The following is a 23042-nucleotide window of genomic DNA, read 5'->3' on the forward strand; positions in this document are numbered from 1 at the left end:
CACCAAGTCCTTAGAGGTAGACGGCTCAGAGGGACTAAAAGCCTTAGCAGGTTTGTTTACCTTCTTAGACTTTATAACGGTGTTAAGGCATGTGGAACATAATTGAATGGGCGGGAAAACCACAGGCTCCTTACAATATAAACAGGTATGATTTAGTACAGAAGGAGTACCTTCTAACATGTCAAGAGCCCTCAATAGCTCAGGTCATACCCACAGAAAGACACAAAAAAACTTTTTTTATTATAAACAACTGCACCTTTTATACTCCCAATGGCTGAGGCACTCACCCCCTCCTAGACCCAGACAGTTAACAGAGGAAACGCTCTCCTCAGGTTCAAGTCTCAGCCGGAATGGAGGAAATGAGCATAGACCCACATGGAGTGTAAGACAGTACTTCCCAGTTATAACAAGTACAGCAAGTAATAGGAGCTGTGCAACACTTTAAAAAAACTTAAGTGAAACCTGTTTGTTCCAGCCAAAAACACAGTCTATCAGCCCAGGAAAAAAAATTACACAAAGCAGCATGTAAATAATTAATACATTGATTAATTAACCCCAACTGTTCAATAACCCCCCCATCAGATGATATTAACCCTGTATTCTATCAAGGTATAAAGGAGCCACACTGAGACCCTGATATAGAGTTTTATGTGTAAAAATTTAAACAATCTTACCTCCAGGATCCATGCTGTGGAACAGAACACAGCCTCTCAAGTGTGAAAGTCTTATAGCAGCGCTCCTGACATGGACTTAAGAGAAAGCAGGCAGTGAAACTCATCAACACTGATTGCTTAGGAGCTGTTAGCAGTAGTCTGGATGGTTTCGCAGAAAAACGTTGCATGCATCTCCAACTCTAACTTTCATCAACACTCTCAGAGAGGTTGACATGACTACTTAAAACTCCAGTCGAAGGGCAGATACCCTTTTGCAGGACTCTTCGAATCTTCTGACACTTCTCTGCCGCCTCCTTACGTGACGAAAGGCAAAGAATGACTGGGGTAATGAGTAAGGGGGCCAACAGTAAGGAATGAAGCCGTGGACTCTCCCTATCTTAGGAAGGAAAAGGAAGAACAACAATTTCCTGATAAATATTGTGATCCGACAGTGCCTTTTGGGAGAAACCCCAGCTTAGTACAAAAGATCGCCTTATCAGCATGAAATATAAAGTAAGGGGAATCACACTGCAGAGCCGAAAGTTTGTAAACTCTGCGAGCATAGCAAGAAGAAACAAAACCTTCCAAGATAGTCATTTAATACTAACAGAATGCATCGGCTCAAACGGAGCCTGCTGCAAAACTCTAAGAACAAGGTTAAGACTCCAAGGAGGAGCAACAAATTTTAAACACAGGCCTGATTCTGACCAGGGCCTGAACAAAAGACTGAACATCTGGCAGAACTGCCAGACATTTATGCAGAAGAATAGACAGAGCAGAAATCTGACCCTTTAAAGCAGTGTTTTTCAACCAGTGTGCCGTGGCACACTAGTGTGCCGTGAGAGATCCTCAGGTGTGCCATGGCAGACTGACAACAGTGTGACATATTTTTTAAACTTTGCTTGTTTTTTACTCCCAGTGCAGGGGTAGTTTGTAGGAGGCATGGCATAACAGCACAATACATACAGTATGTGTGTGTTTGTGTGTATGTGTATATATATATGCTGTATTAGGCTACAATGTGTGATTTTTTTTACATTTTGGGATGGTGGTGTGCCACAGGATTTTTTAATGTAAAAAAGTGTGCCACGGCAAAAAAAAGGTTAAAAATCACTGCTTTAAAGTACTGACTGACAAACCCATCTCCAGGCCCACCTGAAGAAAAACATAATTTATGTAAGAACTTACCTGATAAATTAATTTCTTTCATATTGGGAAGAGTCCATGAGCTAGTGACGTATGGGATATACAATCCTACCAGGAAAGGCAAAGTTTCCCAAACCTCAAAATACCTATAAATACACCCCTTACCGCACACACAATTCAGTTTAAGGAATAGCCAAGTAGTGGGTAATAAAGAAAGGAGTAAAAAGCATCAACAAAGGAATTTGGAAATAATTGTGCTTTATACAAATAAAGCATAACCACCATAGAAAGGGTGGGTCTCATGGACTCTTGCCAATATGAAAGAAATGAATCAGGTAAGTTCTTACATAAATTATGTTTTCTTTCATGTAATTGGCAAGAGCCCATGAGCTAGTGACGTATGGGATAGTAATACCCAAGATGTGGAACTCCACAGAAGAGTCACTAGAGAGGGAGGTATAAAATAATAACAGTCATTTTCCGCTGAAAAAAATTAATCCACAACCCAAAATATAAGTTTATTCTCATAATGAAAAGAAAAAACTTAAACATAAGCAGAGGAATCAAACTGAAACAGCTGCCTGAAAAACTTTTCTACCAAAAACCGTTTCCGAAGAAGCAAATATATAAAAACGGTAGAATTTAGTAAATGTAAGCAAAGAAGACCAAGTTGCTGCTTTGCAAATCTGATCAACTGAAGCTTCATTCTTAAAAGCCCATGAAGTGAAGACTGATCTAGTAGATTGAGCTGTAATTCTATGAGGCGGGGCCTGACCCGACTCCAAATAAGCCTGATGAATCAAAAGCTTTAACCAAGATGCCAAGGAAATGGCAGAAGCCTTCTGACTTTTCCTAGAACCAGGTGGGAACCAGGCGGGAAAATATAAGCAGGATGGTAACACCAAGGAACTGTTAACGCATCCACCGCTTCCGCCTGAGGATTCCTGGACCTGGACAGGTACCTGGGTAGTTTCTTGTTTATATGGGAAGTCATCAGATCTATTTCTGGAAGACCCCACATCTGAACAATCTGAGAAAACATATGGATGGAGCGACCACTCCCCCGATGTAAAGTCTGAAGGCTGAGATAATCCGCGTCCCAATTGTCTATACCTGGGATATGAACCTCAGAAATTAGACAGGAGCTGAATTCCGCCCAAGCAAGAATCCGAGATACTTCTTTCATAGATTGGGGACTGTGAGTCCAACCCTGATGATTGACATATGCCACAGTTGTGATATTGTCTGTCTGAAAAACAAATGAATGGTTCTTTCTTCAACAGAGGCCAAACCTGAAGAGCCCTGAAAATAGCACAGAGTTCCAAAATATTGATTGGTAACCTCGCCTCTTGAGATTTCCAAACCCCTTGTGCTGTCAGAGATCCCCAGACAGTTCCCCAACCTGAAAGACTTGCATCTGTTGTGATCACAGTCCAGGTTGGACGAACAAAAGAGGCCCCTTGAACTATACAATGGTGATCTAACCACCAAGTCAGAGAGAGTCGAACATTGGGATTTAAGGATATTAATTGTGATATATTTGTATAATTCCTGCACCATTGGTTCAGCATACAAAGATGGAGAGTTCTCATATGAAAATGAGCAAAGGGGATCACGTCCGATGCTGCAGTCATGAGACCTAAAACTTCCATGCACATAGCTACTGAAGGAAATGATTGAGACTGAAGGTTCCGACAAGCTGAAACCAATTTTAAATTGTCTCTTGTCTGTTAGACACAGAGTTCATGGACACTGAATCTATCTGGAAACCTAAAAATGTGACCCTTGTCTGAGGAATCAAAGAACTTTTTGGTAAATTCATCCTCCAACCATGTCCTTGAAGAAACAACACTAGTTGATACGTGTGAGATTCTGCAGAATGTAAAGACTGAGCTAGTACCAAGATAGCGTCCAAATAAGGAAACACCGCAATACCCCGTTTTCTGATAACAGAGAGTAGGGCACCGAGAACCTTTGAAAAGACTCTTGGAGCTGTCGCTAGGCAACAATGGAAGAGAAACAAATTGGTAATGCTTGTCTAGAAAAGAGAATCTCAGAAAATTATAGTGATCTGGATGAATCGGAATATGAAGATATGCATCCTGTAAGTCTATTGTGGACATATAATGCCCTTGGCTGAACAAAAGGCAGAATAGTTCTTATAGTCACCATTTTGAAATTTGGCACTCTTACATAACGATTAAAAATTTTCAGATCCAGAACTGGCCTGAATGAATTTTCTTTCTTTGGGACAATGAATAGATTTGAATAAAACCCCAGACCCTGTTCCTGAAACGGAACTGGTATGATTACCCCTGAAAGCTCCAGGTCTGAAACACACTTCAGAAAAGCCTGAGCTTTTACTAGATTTGCTGGGATGCGTGAGAGAAAACATCTTCTCACAGGAGGTCTTACTCTGAATCCTATTCGGTACCCTTGAGAGACAATACTCTGAATCCATTGATTTTGGACAGAATTTGCCCAAATGTTTTGGAAGAATCTTAATCTGCCCCCTACCAGCTGAGCTGGAATGAGGGCCGCACCTTCATGCAGACTTGGGGGCTGGCTTTGGTTTCTTAAACGGTTTGGATTTACTCAAACTTCAAGAAGGTTTCCAATTGGAACCAGATTCTTTGGGGGAAGGATTAGGTTTCCGTTCCTTATTTTGTCGAAAGGAACGAAAATGGTTAGAAGCTTTAGATTTACCCTTAGGTCTTTTATCCTTTGGCAAAAAAACTCCCTCCCCCCCAGTGACAGTTGAAATAATCGAATACAACTAAGAAACCAAATAACTTATTACCTTGGAAAGAAAGAGATAGTAGTCTAGACTTAGATACCATGTCAGCATTCCAATATTTGAGCCACAAAGCCCTTCTAGCTAAAATAGCCCTTCTAGCTAAAATAGCTAAAGACATAGATTTAACATAAATTTTGATGATATAAAAAATGGCATCACCGATAAAATGATTAGCATGTTGAAGCAAGCAAACAATGCTAGACAAATCAGGATCAATTTCCTGTTGCGCTAAACTTTTCAACATCAGCCATAGAAATGGCAGGCCTGAGAAGATAGCCAGAATATAAATAAGCTTTCCTTAGACACGATTCAAGTTTGCTATCTAAAGGGTCTTTAAAAGAAGTACTATCTTCCATAGGAATAGTTGTACGTTTAGCAAGAGTAGAAATAGCCACATCAACTTTGGGGATCTTTTCCCAAAACTCCAATCTAACTGCTGGCAAAGGATACAATTTTTTAAACCTTGAAGGAATAAAAGAAGTACCAGGCCTATTCCATTTGTTAGAAATCATATCAGAAATAGAATCAGGAACTGGAAAAACCTCTGGAGTAACCACATGTGGTTTCTAAACAGAATTTAAACGTTTACTAGTTTTAATATCAAGAGAACTAGTTTCCTTAATGTTCAATTTAATCAACACCTCTTAAGAAGGAACGAATATACTCCATTTTAAATAAATAAGTAAATTTGATAGTGTCAATATCTGAGGAAGGTTCTTCTAAATCAGATAGATCCTCATCAGAGGAGGATAATTCAGTATGTTGTCGGTCGTTTGAAATTTCATCAACTTTATGAGAAGTTTTAAAAGACCTTTTACGTTTATTAGAAGGCGGGATGGCAGACAAAGCCTTCTGAATCGCATCAGCAATAAAATATTTTATATTCACAGGTATATCATGTACATTAGCTGTTGAAGGAACAACAGGCATTGTACGATTACTGATGGACACATTCTCTGCATGTAAAAGCTTATCATGACAACTATTATATACCTCAGCAGGAGATATAATCTCCACAAATTTACAACAGATGCACTTAGCTTTGGTAAAACTGTTATCGGCAGCAGGGTTCCAACAGTGGTTTCTGAGACAGGATCAGATTGAGACATCTTGCAAATGTAAGAGAAAAAACAACATATAAAGCAAAATGATCAATTTCCTTATATGGCAGTTTCAGGAATGGGGAAAAAAATGCAAACAGCATAGCCCTCTGACATAGAAAAAGGCAAGAGGCATAAAGGAATGGGGTTTTAAATAATGAAATTATTTGGCGTCAAGTATGACGCACAACGCAAACTGAATTTTGTTTGCCGCTAACATCTGGAAATGACACACTCGCGTCATTGTAGACGCAACCTTGTGCAAGGAACTCAGCGTCAACTAAGACGTCGGAAATGACGAATTTGCGTCATCAGACGTACCTTCGTGCCAAAAAATTCTCGTGCCAAGAATGACGCAATAAACTTTGGTATTTTGCACACTCGTGAGCCTAATTTTGCCCGTGAAATTTAATGAAAAAGCAGTCAATTGAAAAAAGACTATGCCCCAGGTAAGAAAAATATTTTCCTAAATATGAAACTGATAGTCTGCAAAAGGAAATATACATGAACCTGACTCATGGCAAATATAAGTACAATACATATATTTAGAACTTTATATTAATGCATAAAGTGCCAAACTATAGCTGAGAGTGTCCTAAATAATGAAAACATACTTACCGAAAGACACCTATCCACATATAGCAGATAGCCAAACAAGTACTGAAACAGTTATCAGTAGAGGTAATGGAATATGAGAGTATATCGTTGATCTGAATAAGGGAGGTAGGAGATGAATCTCTAAGACAGATAACAGAGAACATATGAAATAGATCTCCAGCAAGGAAAACCATTGCATTCAATAGGTGATACTCCCCCTTCACATCCCTCTGACATTCACTGTACTCAGAGGAATCGGGCTTCAAAATGCTGAGAAGCACATATCAACGTAGAAATCTTAGCACAAACTTACTTCACCACCTCCATAGGAGGCAAAGTTTCTAAAACTGAATTGTGGGTATGGTAAGGGGTGTATTTATAGGCATTTTGAGGTTTGGTAAACTTTGCCCCTCCTGGTAGGATTGTATATCCCATACGTCACTAGCTCATGGACTCGTGCCAATTACATGGAAGAAAGCCAAAATTTGAGGAACCCTTTGTTCCAAGAAAAACCTTTTGAATCACATCAATTAAGGTATTTACACCATACCCTATGGTAAATTCTGTGAGTAACCAGTTTACAAGCCTGAAGCATAATATCTATGACTTTTTCAGAGAAGACACGTTTAGTCACACTTAGACTTTCAATCTCCAAGCAGTCAGCTTCCGAGAAACCAGATTTGGATGAAGGGACCCTAAAGTAGAAGGTCCTTGCTGAAAGGTAACCTCCATGGCGGAAGAGAGGACATCGTCACCAGATTCATGAACCAGATCCTGCGAGGCCATGCAGGAGTTATTAGAATCACAGAAGCTTTCTCCTGTTTGATGCAAGCAATTACTCGTGGAAGCAACGCAAACTGAGGAAACCGATATGCTAGATTGAAGCTCCAAGGGCCCGCTAAAGCATCTACCAGAATGGCTTGAGGATCTCTTGACCTTTAACCGTACTTTGGAAGCTTGGCGTTTTGACGAGACGCAATCAGATCAAACTCCGGAACCTCCCACCTGAGAGTTGTTATTGTGAAAACCGCTGGGTGGAGAGCCCACTCTCTGGGATGAAAAACAGAATTTATGTTTACCTGATAAATTACTTTCTCCAACGGTGTGTCCGGTCCACGGCGTCATCCTTACTTGTGGGAATATTCTCTTCCCCAACAGGAAATGGCAAAGAGCCCAGCAAAGCTGGTCACATGATCCCTCCTAGGCTCCGCCTACCCCAGTCATTCGACCGACGTTAAGGAGGAATATTTGCATAGGAGAAACCATATGATACCGTGGTGACTGTAGTTAAAGAAAATAAAATATCAGACCTGATTAAAAAACCAGGGCGGGCCGTGGACCGGACACACCGTTGGAGAAAGTAATTTATCAGGTAAACATAAATTCTGTTTTCTCCAACATAGGTGTGTCCGGTCCACGGCGTCATCCTTACTTGTGGGAACCAATACCAAAGCTTTAGGACACGGATGAAGGGAGGGAGCAAATCAGGTCACCTAAATGGAAGGCACCACGGCTTGCAAAACCTTTCTCCCAAAAATAGCCTCAGAAGAAGCAAAAGTATCAAACTTGTAACATTTGGTAAAAGTGTGCAGAGAAGACCAAGTCGCTGCCCTACATATCTGATCAACAGAAGCCTCGTTCTTGAAGGCCCATGTGGAAGCCACAGCCCTAGTGGAATGAGCTGTGATTCTTTCAGGAGGCTGCCGTCCGGCAGTCTCGTAAGCCAATCTGATGATGCTTTTAATCCAAAAAGAGAGAGAGGTAGAAGTTGCTTTTTGACCTCTCCTTTTACCAGAATAAACAACAAACAAGGAAGATGTTTGTCTAAAATCCTTTGTAGCATCTAAATAGAATTTTAGAGCGCGAACAACATCCAAATTGTGCAACAAACGTTCCTTCTTCGAAACTGGTTTCGGACACAAAGAAGGCACGACTATCTCCTGGTTAATGTTTTTGTTAGAAACAACTTTCGGAAGAAAACCAGGTTTAGTACGTAAAACCACCTTATCTGCATGGAACACCAGATAAGGAGGAGAACACTGCAGAGCAGATAATTCTGAAACTCTTCTAGCAGAAGAAATTGCAACCAAAAACAAAACTTTCCAAGATAATAACTTAATATCAACGGAATGTAAGGGTTCAAACGGAACCCCATGAAGAACTGAAAGAACTAAGTTGAGACTCCAAGGAGGAGTCAAAGGTTTGTAAACAGGCTTGATTCTAACCAGAGCCTGAACAAAGGCTTGAACATCTGGCACAGCCGCCAGCTTTTTGTGAAGTAACACAGACAAGGCAGAAATCTGTCCCTTCAAGGAACTTGCAGATAATCCTTTCTCCAATCCTTCTTGAAGAAAGGATAGAATCTTAGGAATCTTTACCTTGTCCCAAGGGAATCCTTTAGATTCACACCAGCAGATATATTTTTTCCATATTTTGTGGTAAATTTTTCTAGTTACAGGCTTTCTGGCCTGAACAAGAGTATAAATAACAGAATCTGAGAACCCTCGTTTTGATAAGATCAAGCGTTCAATCTCCAAGCCGTCAGCTGGAGTGAGACCAGATTCGGATGTTCGAACGGACCTTGAACAAGAAGGTCTCGTCTCAAAGGTAGCTTCCATGGTGGAGCCGATGACATATTCACCAGATCTGCATACCAAGTCCTGCGTGGCCACGCAGGAGCTATCAAGATCACCGACGCCCTCTCCTGATTGATCCTGGCTACCAGCCTGGGGATGAGAGGAAACGGCGGGAATACATAAGCTAGTTTGAAGGTCCAAGGTGCTACTAGTGCATCTACTAGAGTCGCCTTGGGATCCCTGGATCTGGACCCGTAGCAAGGAACCTTGAAGTTCTGACGAGAGGCCATCAGATCCATGTCTGGAATGCCCCACAGTTGAGTAATTTGGGCAAAGATTTCCGGATGGAGTTCCCACTCTCCCGGATGTAATGTCTGACGACTCAGAAAATCCGCTTCCCAATTTTCCACTCCTGGGATGTGGATTGCAGACAGGTGGCAGGAGTGAGTCTCCGCCCATTGAATGATTTTGGTCACTTCTTCCATCGCCAGGGAACTCCTTGTTCCCCCCTGATGGTTGATGTACGCAACAGTCGTCATGTTGTCTGATTGAAACCGTATGAACTTGGCCTTTGCTAGCTGAGGCCAAGCCTTGAGAGCATTGAATATCGCTCTCAGTTCCAGAATATTTATCGGTAGAAGAGATTCTTCCCGAGACCAAAGACCCTGAGCTTTCAGGGATCCTGAATAATAAAAACTACAGTTAAACACTAAAAAACTCTAAGCCATCTCCGTGGAGATGTTGCCTGTACAACGGCAAAGAGAATGACTGGGGTAGGCGGAGCCTAGGAGGGATCATGTGACCAGCTTTGCTGGGCTCTTTGCCATTTCCTGTTGGGGAAGAGAATATTCCCACAAGTAAGGATGACGCCGTGGACCGGACACACCTATGTTGGAGAAATTCTGCCTGCTTATAAAATCCGCCTCCCAGTTGTCCACCCCTGGTATGTGGATGGCAGAGAGATGGCAATTGTGAGATTTTGCCCACTGGAAAGTGTGAGACACCACCTTCATTGCCAAGGAACTCCAAGCTCCTCCCTGGTGATTGATGTAGGCCACTGAAGTGATTGACTGAAATCTGATAAATCGGACAAAAGCTAGTTGAGGCCAAGCTATTAAAGAATAGAAAATTGCTCTCAACTCCAAGATGTCTATTGGAAGAGACGACTCCTCAGGAGTCCACAGACCCTGTGTTTTTTAGAAACCCCAAACTGCTCCCCAGCCTAACAGGCTGGCGTCCGTGGTCACAATCACCAAGGAAGGCATCAGGAAGCATGTGCCCCAAGACAGATGGTCCTGAGAAAGAGTTAAACTTCCAAACGTTTCATTGACTGAGCATGTATAGCTGCAGAGATATCAGATGGAACAGAGAAAAAGGAATTATGTTCATGGAGGCAACCATTAGTCCAATCACCTCCATGCATTGAGCCACAGATGGACGAATAGCAGACTTGAGAGACATGCAAGAAACCTGAAGCTTGGATTTTCTGACGTCCATCAGAAAAATCTTCATGGACAGGGTATCTATGATTGTTCCCAAGAAATAAACCCTTGTATCTGGAACAAGGGAACTCTTTCCCAGATTCACTTTCCACCCGTGGGAACGTAGAATAAACAACATCTCGGTATGAGATCTTGCTAGACAAAAAGATGGCGTTTGAACTAGAATGTCATCTAGATAAGGCGGCACAGCAATACCCTGGGACCTCACCACTGCCAGAAGAGCCCCCAGAACCTTTGTAAAAATTCTGGGAGCTGTAGCAAGGTCAAAAGGAAGGGCAAACTGGGAATGTTTCTCCTGGAAGGCAAACCTTAGATACTGGTAATGATCCCTGTGAAAAAGAACATGAAGATATGCGTCCTTCAGATCTACGGTCATCATGAACTGGCCCTTTTGGACCAAAGGAAGAATAGAACGGATGGTCTCCAACTTGAAAAACGGAAACCCTAAGGAATTGATTGAGACACTTTAGGTCCAGAATGGGATAAAAAGTGCCCTCCTTGGTTACTACAAATAGATTTGAATAGAATCCTAGACACTGTTCCTCTAGAGGAACTGTAACAATCACTCCCAGGGATGATAGGTCCTTTACGCAGTTTAAGAAGGCCTTTCTCTATCCGATTCGCAAATAACCTCAACAGGTGGAACAGTGTAACTGTGGGATACTATATCTATGGCCCAAGGATCCCCCACTTCCCTCATCCCCCAGTCATTCTGCCGAGGAACAAGGAACAGTAGAATAAATATCTGGGTGAAAAGGTGCCAGAAGAATAATAAAAAAAAAAAAAACGCCCCACATAAAAAAAGACGGGTGGGGAGCTGTGGACTCTTTCCATCGGAAGAAAAGAAAATGATCATGTAAGCATAATTTATGTTTTTCTTCCTAAATGGAAAGAGTCCACAGCTGCATTCATTACTTTTGGGAAAACAATACCCAAGCTATAGAGGACACCGAATGCCAAAACCGGAGGGTACAATAGGCAGCACCAGGCCTGAAAACCACTACCCAACCAAAAAAAAAAAAAAAAAAACACTTTGCCCGAAGCCAGGAAAAACAGAAAGGGAAAAGGCCACAAGGACACTGACCAGCAGATAACCCGGAAACCTAGGTAGAGACCGCAACATCGGATACAACTGAGCCAACAATCCTCCAGAAGACACCGTCGCCCCACAGTCTGTCCGACCACACAACCCTTACTAGCGAAGGGAACCCCCGCCGAAACTCCCAAAGAAATAAGGCACGGAAGAACCAAATGGGTACCGAAAGGTACCACAAACTGCATAAAAGGAAAAACCTCCAAACAAACCAAGCTCGCAAGACCTAAAAGGGTCCAGACAACAAGGGGAGGCAACGCACTATCACAATAGAACCACAAGGTTTAGAATCGGAAGCAGAACAAAGAAAAAGTTCTCCCAATATCCTGCAAAGGATTGGAACAGCTATCTAGCATTTGGTCAAGGCGCAAACAGCTGTAGCTGGTTTCAAAGAGCAACCCTTCACTTGCAAGGCAGCAAGTCAACCAGCGCCTAGGAACAACTGAAAACGGAGACCAAACATCATCCAAACTCCGAACCCTGAGGCGTTCTGGCAAAATTACATGTAGCAGACCCAGACGAGGTAAACACCTGAGTCAAGAACAAGCTGCCATCCTTAGGATGATAAAGAGAAATGCTTATTAGAAGCATCTACCAAAAAGTAGCGAAAAATATTTCCCTGTAATGGGAATCAAAACTGAGTTGTTAAAGTCTTAAGCTGTTGCTCTAACCATTATACTAAGTCAGAGCACTGTCAAACCTCTCTTACAGAAGGTACACTTTAGGCAACTGAAACCGCCAGACTGACACATAGGACTCAAAATAAAAGGAGAGCCCAGAACCTCAACGAGGACCAATGCGCCTCCAAGATCCGAGAGAAAAACGGATCTCAGGACCTACCACCATCCGGGCCAGCCCAAGCATCGGCAGGTCTGAAACCAGGGGACCAGAAAAACCCCATGCTCAAACAATGAGTGGAAAAAAATAGTGCTTGGGTGCCAACCCGAATACCACATGGAGACCGTCGACAAGGCCTTAGACCTAGAGGTCTAGCTAAAGGCCCAACATAGACTCAAAGCGGAGCCAGCAACTCTCCAAATGGACAGAACAACCCAGAGAGTGTACCTCTCTCCAAAATAGATTAACCCATCTGTCCTACCCTCCTGAAACCAGGAGAAGCCCCAAGATAGGGACCACACTTCCGATGGAAGGATATAAGCCCCCCGCCACAAGACAAAGAGAGGCCAGCAAGCGGGCCGGAAGGACTGAGCACCTGCCCCCAGGACACAGCCGTGGGCTGAACCAAGAGAACAAAACTCCAACACCCGGACCTGGAAGGAATCCCCTGAAGATCTAATTGGCTAGCACACAGACAAGGTGCCATAGCTGCAGTGGTTCTACAGCGAACCCCTTTGCTTGCAGCGCAGCTAAGTCATCACACTATTTCAGCAAGCAAGCCAACCAAGGGAACCAACCATAGGCAAAGGGCAAGCCCAGGGGGCATCGGCACCCAGAAAAACCTGGTCTACTGAATCAGATCAACGAGCCCAATCAAAGGGCACCGCCCAACTATCCTGGAACTGGGGAACACCAGACCAGCTCTAGATCCTAACAGTCCGGTACAACCCGCAACGGGATCCACAAAAGAAATGCTGAGTGAAAAACTCATCCACCGGAAGAGCCAGATCGAGGAGAGGTCCGATCCCCCCCAAGTAAACAAGAACCCCATCTGATATAAAACCAGACTCCCGGGAGATACCATACAATGTCCAAAGTCAAATGGACAACGAGAAAAACTTGCAAGTCCCGTTAGAAGACAAGACCACGCATTGCCAGAGTCCAACACTCCAAGAAGCTAAGGCAGCAAAGACCGAAACAAGGTCACTAGAGCACTAGCCGCAACAGTCACCTACGAACAAGAGCAAGGGGATGCCTCGAGGACAAAGTCACTTGAACAAAGGCTAGCCTCCACATCACCCCCAAAACTCAGAGGAGAAGAAAAAGGATGCGGAGCATCCCCCAGCTCCGGGCAGGAACCCTAAACAGAGCTCAAGGAGACCACACTGCCCATGTCCCTACAAAAGAACAAACTACCGAAGGGAACCAGGTCTCCCCAAGGAACCCGAGGTCCAGAGCCTCAGAAGGCCAAACCGCTCAAACAGCGGTAAGAAGGCGCTAAGCCTCCAATCCTCCTCCGAGAGGAAAGAAACTCTAGGCCCCGAGGAAATCGGAGCAGGGAGAGTGACGCAGCAGAACTCCACTGACCCAGTCACCAGATTGAGTGCTGAATAAGGAATGACACAATCTTCCATTCATGCGGATCCTTCCAGAGTGTTTAGCTGAACTTGTAAAGAAAACAAGACACACAAATAATGTGAGCACTCAGCGCCCAACCGGACCAGCCAGGCAGACAGGCGCCAGGTGTCTCAACAAGCCACAGGACAGAAGATCTGAATCCCAGAAGGATCAGCCGCAGCTTGGGTCGTAACTGTCAAGATGGCTAAATCCTCCCTCAGAGGGGAAGGTAAAACAGACAAACCTAGGACTAACGTGTCCCATAACAAGCTTCCGAAGAAGCAACCGCAGAGAATCGATCCCAGAAGTTCCCGAAAGAAACACATAATCTAAATTAAAAAGACATCCTAACTGGATAAAGAAAATATAAAAGCAACCCGTAGGTTAACGCCCAGGAAGAAAACAGGCGTACCCGCAAGACCAGCCAAACGGAACCCTGATCTTCCAACAAAAAAAAGGAAATTTATGCTTACCCGATAAAGTTGTTTCTTTTACGATACGATGAGTCCACGAATTTCATCCTTACTTATGGGATTTCGCTTCCTGGTCAACCGGAGGAGGCAAAGAGCACCACAGCAGAGCTGTATATATAGCTCCTCCCTTCCCTCCCACTCCAGTCATTCGACCAAAGTTAGGAAGAGAAAGGAAAAGCCAAGGTGCAGAGGTGACTGAAGTTTAACAAAAATAAAAGACCTGTCATACAAAAACAGGGTGGGCCGTGGAATCATTGTATCGTAAAAGAAACAAATTTATCAGGTAAGCATAAATTTCCTTTTTCTTTTACAAGATACGATGAGTCCACGGATTTCATCCTTACTTATGGGATACAATACCAAAGCTATAGGACACGGATGAAAGGGAGGGACAAGACAGGGAACCTAAACGGAAGGCACCACTGCTTGAAGAACTTTTCTCCCAAAAACAGCCTCAGACGAGGCAAAAGTATCAAATTTGATTGAAGAAACTAAATCATCACCTCACTTTACCTCTTCCTATTTCTAACACAGGCAAAGAGAATGACTGGAGTGGGAGGGAAGGGAGGAGCTATATATACAGCTCGGCTGTGGTGCTCTTTGCCTCCTCCTGTTGACCAGGAAGCGATATCCCATAAGGATGAAATCCGTGGACTCATCGTATCTTGTAAAAGAAACTGGGAAAGATCTCAATAAGCAGACTATTTGGAAATTACGTCATCCCCTCATGTCTAATGAGGTGAGCCATTCGAAGTAGAATACTGCGGATTCCCGTATCCGTTAAGGATAGGATCCTCCAATAACTCAAAAACGTCTGAGTAAAACGCGGAGACGCGCTATTCTGTAACGAAAAGGCACATCACTCAGGGACAGCTACACCCACAGGTAATTGTATAGGCCCACCAAAGGTTGGTAGACCCGGGACGATCGGGCACGAGCACAAACGCAAATAAACGCCTGTACTTTGCAGATGCATAATCGGCAAAAATATGTGAAAGCAAAAAGGCAGATGGCTCAGCAGACCCCTGTTCCCCGAGCTCGAGGAACAGGGCGCTCTATTACAGCATATCGAGCATAACTGATTGACCTGTGTCAACGAGGCCAAATCGCATTCTTTACAAGTTGAAAAATCTGAAATTTGAACAGTCTCAGCATCAGAATCCTCCATAGCTAGAGAATATACTAATATGGACTAATAAACATAAACGGCACCTGACACCCACAATTTCTGGGGCACTCACCACCTCCTAGAACCAGACACCAGCAGACTCTAATTTTTAAGTCGCCACACGGTCAGGAATGCGGAAATGGAAGACCAGAAAGTTAACACGTCTAGTTACAAGGTGAACCGTACAGTCAAAAAAAGCGCGCCAAACCATAAGGTCGCATCACTTCCAAAGACCTATTATGTTCTAAGCCAAGAGCCCAGTTAACACTACACATAAGGAAATTGAATCACATACACATGATTAACCCCCCCCCCCCCCTGTTCAACAATCCCCCTCGGGAGATATTAACCCTCAATTCCAAGATACCAAAGGAACCTCACTGAGGCCCTATAAATATACTTAAGTCCCGCAAGATAGTTTCTTAGGGAAACATTACTAAGATACAATGCATACTGATGAAGTAAAATTAAACGATCTTACCGGAATCTACACAGTGGAACAGGAACATGGTCCTTCAAGTGTGACGAATAGTAGCAGCGCCTCCGCCATGGACTTAGAGAAAAAAGCAGGCAGCGAAGTGAAGTTAGACAATGCCGATTGCTTGTGGAGCTGTTAATATGAGTCGGGATGGTTTCGTAGAAAGACTCTCCCTGCATCTCCGGACTCCAACTTTCATCCTGGCTTTCCCTGAGAGACCGATAGGATTACTTAAAACTTCTGAGTACTACCCTTCATAAGAAAAAACTTCTGACACTTCTCTGCCAACCTCCTGGGAAGAAAGGCAAAGAATGACTGGGGGATGAGGGAAGTGGGAGGAGTATTTAAGCCTTTTGATAGGGTGTCTTTGCCTCCTCCTGGTGGCCAGGTTCTTATTTTCCAAAGGTAATGAATGCAGCTGTGGACTCTTTCCATTTAGGAAGAAAGGAAAACCCTTTCTACCTGTAATGTCAGAAATAATTTCTGCCAGACCTGGACCAAACAAGGTTTTACCCTTATAAGGCAGAGATAAAAGCTTGGAGATGGATGTAACATCTGCAGACCAAGATTTTAACCAGAGAGCTCTGTGAGCTAAAACAGTAAAACAATAAATCTTAGCGCCCAACCTAAGAACTTGCAGGTTGGCATCACAAATAAAGGTATTGGCTAGCTTGAGAGCCTTGATCCTGTCTTGGATCTCCTCTATAGTAGTCTCTTCTAGGATAAGATTAGATAAATCAGTGCACCAATAAGATGCTGCCCATACAACTGTAGCAATACTAGCAACAGGTTGCCACTGTAATCCCTAATGAATGTACATCATCTTCAAAAAAAAGCCTCAAGCTTCTTATCCATGGGATACTTGAAAGAACAACTATCTTTAATAGGAATAGTAGTTCCCTTAGCCAGAGTAGAAATAGCTCCCTCTACCTTGGGCACCGTGCACCACGAGTCACAAATAGAGTCAGCAAGAGGAAACATCTTTTTAAAAACAGGGGACGGGGAAAAAGGAATACCTGGTTTATCCCATTCCTGAGTTATAATATCTGCCATACGGTCTGGATCTGGAAATACTTCAACAAATGAGGGTACATCATATACCCTATTAAGCTTACTAGACCTCTTTGGATTCTCTGCAACATATTCAAATTATTCAAAAGTAGCAAGTAGCAAAAGAGCTTGAGTTCTAACTTAAATCTGAAATGAATCTCCTCTGAATCTGCAGAATTTGACACTACAGTATCAGAATCTGACAATTCCCCCTCAGAAGTCACTGAAGAATCATCCTCATCAGATAATTGAGACAAACTGACTAACGCAGCTTTAGCGGAGTCAGCCTTACTAACATCAATATGTTTAGATTTCCTCTTTCATTTACCAGAAACCTTTGGAAAAGCTGATAAAACTGCAGAAACAGCAGAAGTAATCTGGGCAGCAAAATGCCCAGGTAAAAAAAAAAAAAGGAGGAATCACAGGGCACTGCATGTGAAGCTTGAGGGGAAAGCTGAGGCGTAGCTAGGATAAAACTATTCTGAGAGACAGCAGACTCAAGGAGAGACATTTTATCTTTGAAATGTAAAATGTAAAGTTTAATTTAAACATGAAGAGCAAAACTGTACAGGAGGAATTATCTTAGCCTCCAAACACAAGCATTTTTCAAATGAATCAACTTCAGTTTTAGTGTCCATAATTGGGTATCGGTTCACAATTAACAATAACAAAAAAAAAATGTAAATGCCAAATTAAGTTTATTTATATGAAGCGATAAAACATAAATAAGCACTTAAAACCCTCAGCTCTGCTGAGGTCTTACCCCTCAAGAAGTTGCTATCCCAATAGCACAGAAAACCGGACACACCCGATAGCAAAAAACACCTCCTTGTTACCGGAACAGCCTAAATGCAGCCTCAACACTTGTCGCAGCAATCTCTGATCTGAACAGAGAAGCCGAAAACTGCAAGTGCCGAGGAGTGGTCACGTGACCGCAATAAAATAAAAAAAATAAAAAAATTGCGCCAAACAAAAACAGTGCGAAAACCAACAGCAGCACAGAAAAAGTGATTGGGCCAATAAGCTGAGCTGAAAAGTGACTGACAAGTTTTACTTCTTATTTTGCAAACACTTCATACACTCTCCCATCTCTGAGCCCCCAATAAAAATGATGCCTCTTTTCACATAAAAGTGGCCCTAAAACAGATTTAAATACTTTCCACAAGAATTTAACCCCTATAGTGCCCGTACCTTTAAACCTAGAAGGGAAAGCACTTACCTGTGGATCCTGCTCTGTCCGACATGAGCTGATTTCTGAGTGTGGCAGCTTCCCCATATCTACCAAGGACCTATAGAAAAGAAAGAACAGAGTAACCAACTCTGGCTTTCTATAATAGGGGTAGCAATAATGTTAGAAGAAAGACTACCTCACTGTCTAACTGCTAATAGCAACTATTACTCTTACTAAAGAGATTGACATGGACACAGCATAGCCCCAATCCTTGCTTGCAGGGAAAAGTACCCATTAAAAGGATTACAATCTTCAGACACCATCTTCTCCATCCTCCCGTGATCAAGACAAAGAATGACTGGGGGCTATGGGTAAGGGAAGTGATACTTAACAGCTCTGCTGGGGTTCTCTTTGCCTCCTCCTGCTGGCCAGGAGTGAATATCCCACTAGTAATTAGAATGTTTTGTGGACTCTTCATGCCATAGGAAAGAAAAATCGTGTTTCATTTTATTTGTTCAATAAGAACAAGGAAAAGAACTTCATCATATTAAGAGTAAAATCAACTGTACATTTTTGCTGAAATAAAAAAAAAAACATTGTACAGTAAAAGGTAACAGCAGCGATGCATAAAACGCTCCTACAAAGAAAACGAAGGCATTATAACCTCATATTACTTAAAGGGAGAGTAAAGACAATTGGATAGAGCATGATATTTTAAACAACTTTCCATTTTACTACAATTTTCAATTTTGCTTAGCCCTTTTCTTATCCTTTGTTAAAGAGTAATCCTAGGTGAACTCAGGAGTGTGCATGTGTCTAGCCTTCTAGCAGCAATGCTTGCAAAAAAAGTTTATAGCAAACACTGCTCCCATAGATATGTACACGTTCCTCACCTCCTATAAGACTACTTAGCTTTACCTTTCAACAAAGGATACCAAAAGAACAAAACATTGGTAACAGAAGTACATTGCAGTTTAAAATTGTATGCTGAACCTGAATCATGAAGATTTAATTTTACTGCCCCTTTAAAACACAGACTTGAGGATTAAATCTTTCTGCAATGACGATAAAGCAACTTTTTTTTAATTCATGTTTGAAATCCCATTGCCAATAATATGATTACAATATCAAGCCTAAAATATCAAACAAAAACATTTTAGCCAAGTTAACAAAAAACAGACATGCAATTTAAACATTATCAATGGTTAAAAACACAACATGAAGACAAATTAATCAATACATAAAACCAGATGCTGAAAAAGAAAAACATGCATTTCTTTGTATTGTATGGCAGCCATTTTAATTTCACAATGCATTTTAGTTTTTACTATTGAAATTTATCTAAAAACATGCTTACCCCACTCAGTGCCATCACCAGCACTTCGAGATTCCCCTCCATCACTATCATCTGATCCCAAAAAATCAAAGTCCTTCAATGCCTCTACTGTGTCTCTGTCTTCAATGGGATCAGGCACAATTCTCCGTCGTACAATCTACAGGAAAGATATTGACAATGTAATGGAATAAGAAGTGTGTGTGTGTCTATACGTAAATATACATATATATACACATATACACACATACATATATATACATACATACACACACATATATATATATATATATATACATATACACACACACATACACATATATACATATACACACACACACACACACATATATACATATACACACACACACACACACACACACACAAACCCCCTATAATATAAAAGGCCAAGAGGGTTTGTCCGAAGCTGTCGTGCACAGTAGTCTTAGACTGACCTGGCATACCGGGTGTGAGGGGTTGTGACGTGGGAGGGGACGGGCGTGGCGTAGAAGGACGTGGCGTGGGCGGGGACGGGTGGGACGCGGGCGGGGTATGACACGGGAGAGGCTGGGTGGGACCACGCATGTCGTGGGCTGGGCCGGACGTGACTAGGGTGGGGCCTTGCGGACGTGAGAGAGCCCAAAAGAGGGGGGATAGAGCGAGAGGGAGAGCAAGAGGGGGGATAGAGAGAGCAAAAGAGAGAGGGAAAAGGGGAGAGCAAAGGAAAAAGGGGAGAGCAAAGGAAAAAGGGGAGAGCAAAGGAAAAAGGGGAGAGCAAAGGAAAAAGGGGAGAGCAAAGGAAAAAGGGGAGAGCAAAGGAAAAAGGGGAGAGCAAAGGAAAAAGGGGAGAGCAAAGGAAAAAGGGGAGAGCAAAGGAAAAAGGGGAGAGCAAAGGAAAAAGGGGAGAGCAAAGGAAAAAGGGGAGAGCAAAGGAAAAAGGGGAGAGCAAAGGAAAAAGGGGAGAGCAAAGGAAAAAGGGGAGAGCAAAGGAAAAAGGGGAGAGCAAAGGAAAAAGGGGAGAGCAAAGGAAAAAGGGGAGAGCAAAGGAAAAAGGGGAGAGCAAAGGAAAAAGGGGAGAGCAAAGGAAAAAAAGGAGAGCAAAGGAAAAAGGGGAGAGCGAGACAGCAAAAGAGAGGAGAGGGGGGAGAGAGAGAGAGAGAGCGAGCAAAAGAGAGGGGGAGAAAGGGGAGAGAGAGAGACAGCAAAAGAGAGGGGGGAGAGAGAGACAGCAAAAGTGAGGGGGGAGAAAGGGGAGAGAGAGACAGCAAAAGAGAGGGGGGAGAAAGGGGAGAAAGAGACAGCAAAAGAGGGGGGAGAGACAGCAAAAGAGGGGGGAGAGACAGCAAAAGAGGGGGGAGAGACAGCAAAAGAGGGGGGGAGACAGCAAAAGAGGGGGGGGGGGGAGACAGCAAAAGAGGGGGGGGGGAGACAGCAAAAGAGGGGGGGGGGAGACAGCAAAAGAGGGGGGGGGGACAGCAAAAGAGGGGGGGGGGGACAGCAAAAGAGGGGGGGAGAGACAGCAAAAGAAGGGGGGAGAGGGACAGCAAAAGAGAGGGGGAGAGACAGCAAAAGAGGGGGGGGGGGAGACAGCAAAAGAGGGGGGGAGAGGGACAGCAAAAGAGAGGGGGAGAGACAGCAAAAGAGGGGGGGGGGAGACAGCAAAAGAGGGGGGGAGAGACAGCAAAAGGGGGGTGGGGGAGAGACCGCAAAAGGGGGGTGGGGGAGAGACCGCAAAAGGGGGGTGGGGGAGAGACCGCAAAAGGGGGGTGGGGGAGAGACCGCAAAAGAGGGGGGGGGGAGACCGCAAAAGAGGGGGGGGGAGACAGCAAAAGAGGGGGGGGAGACAGCAAAAGAGGGGGGGGAGACAGCAAAAGAGGGGGGGGAGATAGCAAAAGAGGGGGGGAGAGACAGCAAAAGAGGGGGGGGGGAGACAGCAAAAGAGGGGGGGAGAGACAGCAAAAGAGGGGGGGAGAGACAGCAAAAGAGGGGGGGGAGAGACAGCAAAAGAGGGGGGGGGGAGAGGGACAGCAAAAGAGAGGGGGAGAGACAGCAAAAGAGAGGGGGAGAGGGACAGCAAAAGAGAGGGGGAGAGGGACATCAAAAGAGAGGGGGAGAGGGACATCAAAAGAGAGGGGGAGAGGGACATCAAAAGAGAGGGGGAGAGGGACATCAAAAGAGAGGGGGAGAGGGACATCAAAAGAGAGGGGGAGAGCGCAAAAAAAGAGGGGGGAGAGCGCAAAAAAAGAGGGGGGAGAGCGCAAAAAAAGAGGGGGGAGAGCGCAAAAAAAGAGGGGGGAGAGCGCAAAAAGAGGGGGGAGAGCGCAAAAAAAGAGGGGGGAGAGCGCAAAAAAAGAGGGGGGAGAGCGCAAAAAAAGAGGGGGGAGAGCGCAAAAAAAGAGGGGGGGAGAGCGCAAAAAAAGAGGGGGGAGAGCGCAAAAAAAGAGGGTGGAGAGCGCAAAAACATAATTTATGTAAGAACTTACCTGATAAATTAATTTCTGTTATATTGGCAAGAGTCCATGAGCTAGTGACGTATGGGATATACAATCCTACCAGGAGGGGCAAAGTTTACCAAACCTCAAAATGCCTATAAATACACCCCTCACCACACCCACAATTCAGTTGAACTAAAAGCCAAGTAGTGGGGTGATAAAGAAAGGAGTAAAAAGCATGAACAAAGGAAATTGGAAATAATTGTGCTTTATACAAAAAAATCATAACCAGCATAAAAAGGTGGGCCTCATGGACTCTTGCCAATTTGAAAGAAATGAATTTATCAGGTAAGTTCTTACATAAATTATGTTTTCTTTCATGTAATTGGCAAGAGTCCATGAGCTAGTGACGTATGGGATAGCAATACCCAAGATGTGGAACTCCACGCAAGAGTCACTAGAGAGGGAGGGATAAAATAAAAACAGCCATTTTCCGCTGAAGAAAATTAATCCACGACCCAAAATATAAGTTTATTCTCAAAAATGAAAGGAAAAAACTTAAAACATAAGCAGAAGAATCAAACTGAAACAGGAGCCTGAAGAACTTTTCTACCAAAAACTGCTTCCGAAGAAGCAAATACATCAATATAGTAGAATTTAGTAAATGTATGCAAAGAAGACCAAGTTGCTGCTTTGGAAATCTGATCAACTGAAGCTTCATTCCTAGAAGCCCACAAAGTGGAAACTGATCTAGTAGAATGAGCTGTAATTCTCTGAGGCGGGGCTTGACCCGACTCCAAATAAGCTTGATGAATCAAAAGCTTTAACCATGATGCCAAGGAAACGGCAGAAGCCTTCTGACCTTTCCTAGAACCAGAAAAGATAACAAATAGACCAGAAGTCTTCCTGAAATCTTTAGTAGCTTCAACATAATATTTGAAAGCTCTTACTACATCCAAAGAATGTAAGGATCTCTCCAAAGAATTCTTAGGATTAGGACACAAGGAAGGGACAACAATTTCTCTATTAATGTTGTTAGAATTCACAACCTTAGGTAAAAATGTAAATGAAGTCCGCAAAACCGCCTTATCCTGATGAAAAATCAGAGAAGGAGATTCACAAGAAAGAGCAGATAATTCAGAAACTCTTCTAGCAGAATAGATAGCCAAAAGGAACAACACTTTCCAGGAAAGTAGTTTAATGTCCAAAGAATGCATAGGCTCAAATTGAGGAGCCTG

The 23042-nt window shown here is 43.4% G+C and overlaps 1 protein-coding gene across 2 annotated transcripts in view; it reads right to left on the minus strand.

Annotated features, from left to right (window-relative positions):
* The window catches only part of STRN (striatin), a 574950-nt gene that overhangs the window by 237067 nt on the left and 314841 nt on the right, over positions 1-23042 (minus strand). For both annotated transcript variants that reach the window (XM_053711828.1, XM_053711827.1), the window contains exon 7: positions 19397-19532. In XM_053711828.1, coding sequence (XP_053567803.1) covers positions 19397-19532 — 136 coding nt within the window. The remainder of the gene's footprint in view (positions 1-19396; positions 19533-23042) is intronic.

Source organism: Bombina bombina, chromosome 4, assembly GCF_027579735.1.
Source record: "Bombina bombina isolate aBomBom1 chromosome 4, aBomBom1.pri, whole genome shotgun sequence".
Lineage (NCBI taxonomy): Eukaryota > Metazoa > Chordata > Amphibia > Anura > Bombinatoridae > Bombina > Bombina bombina.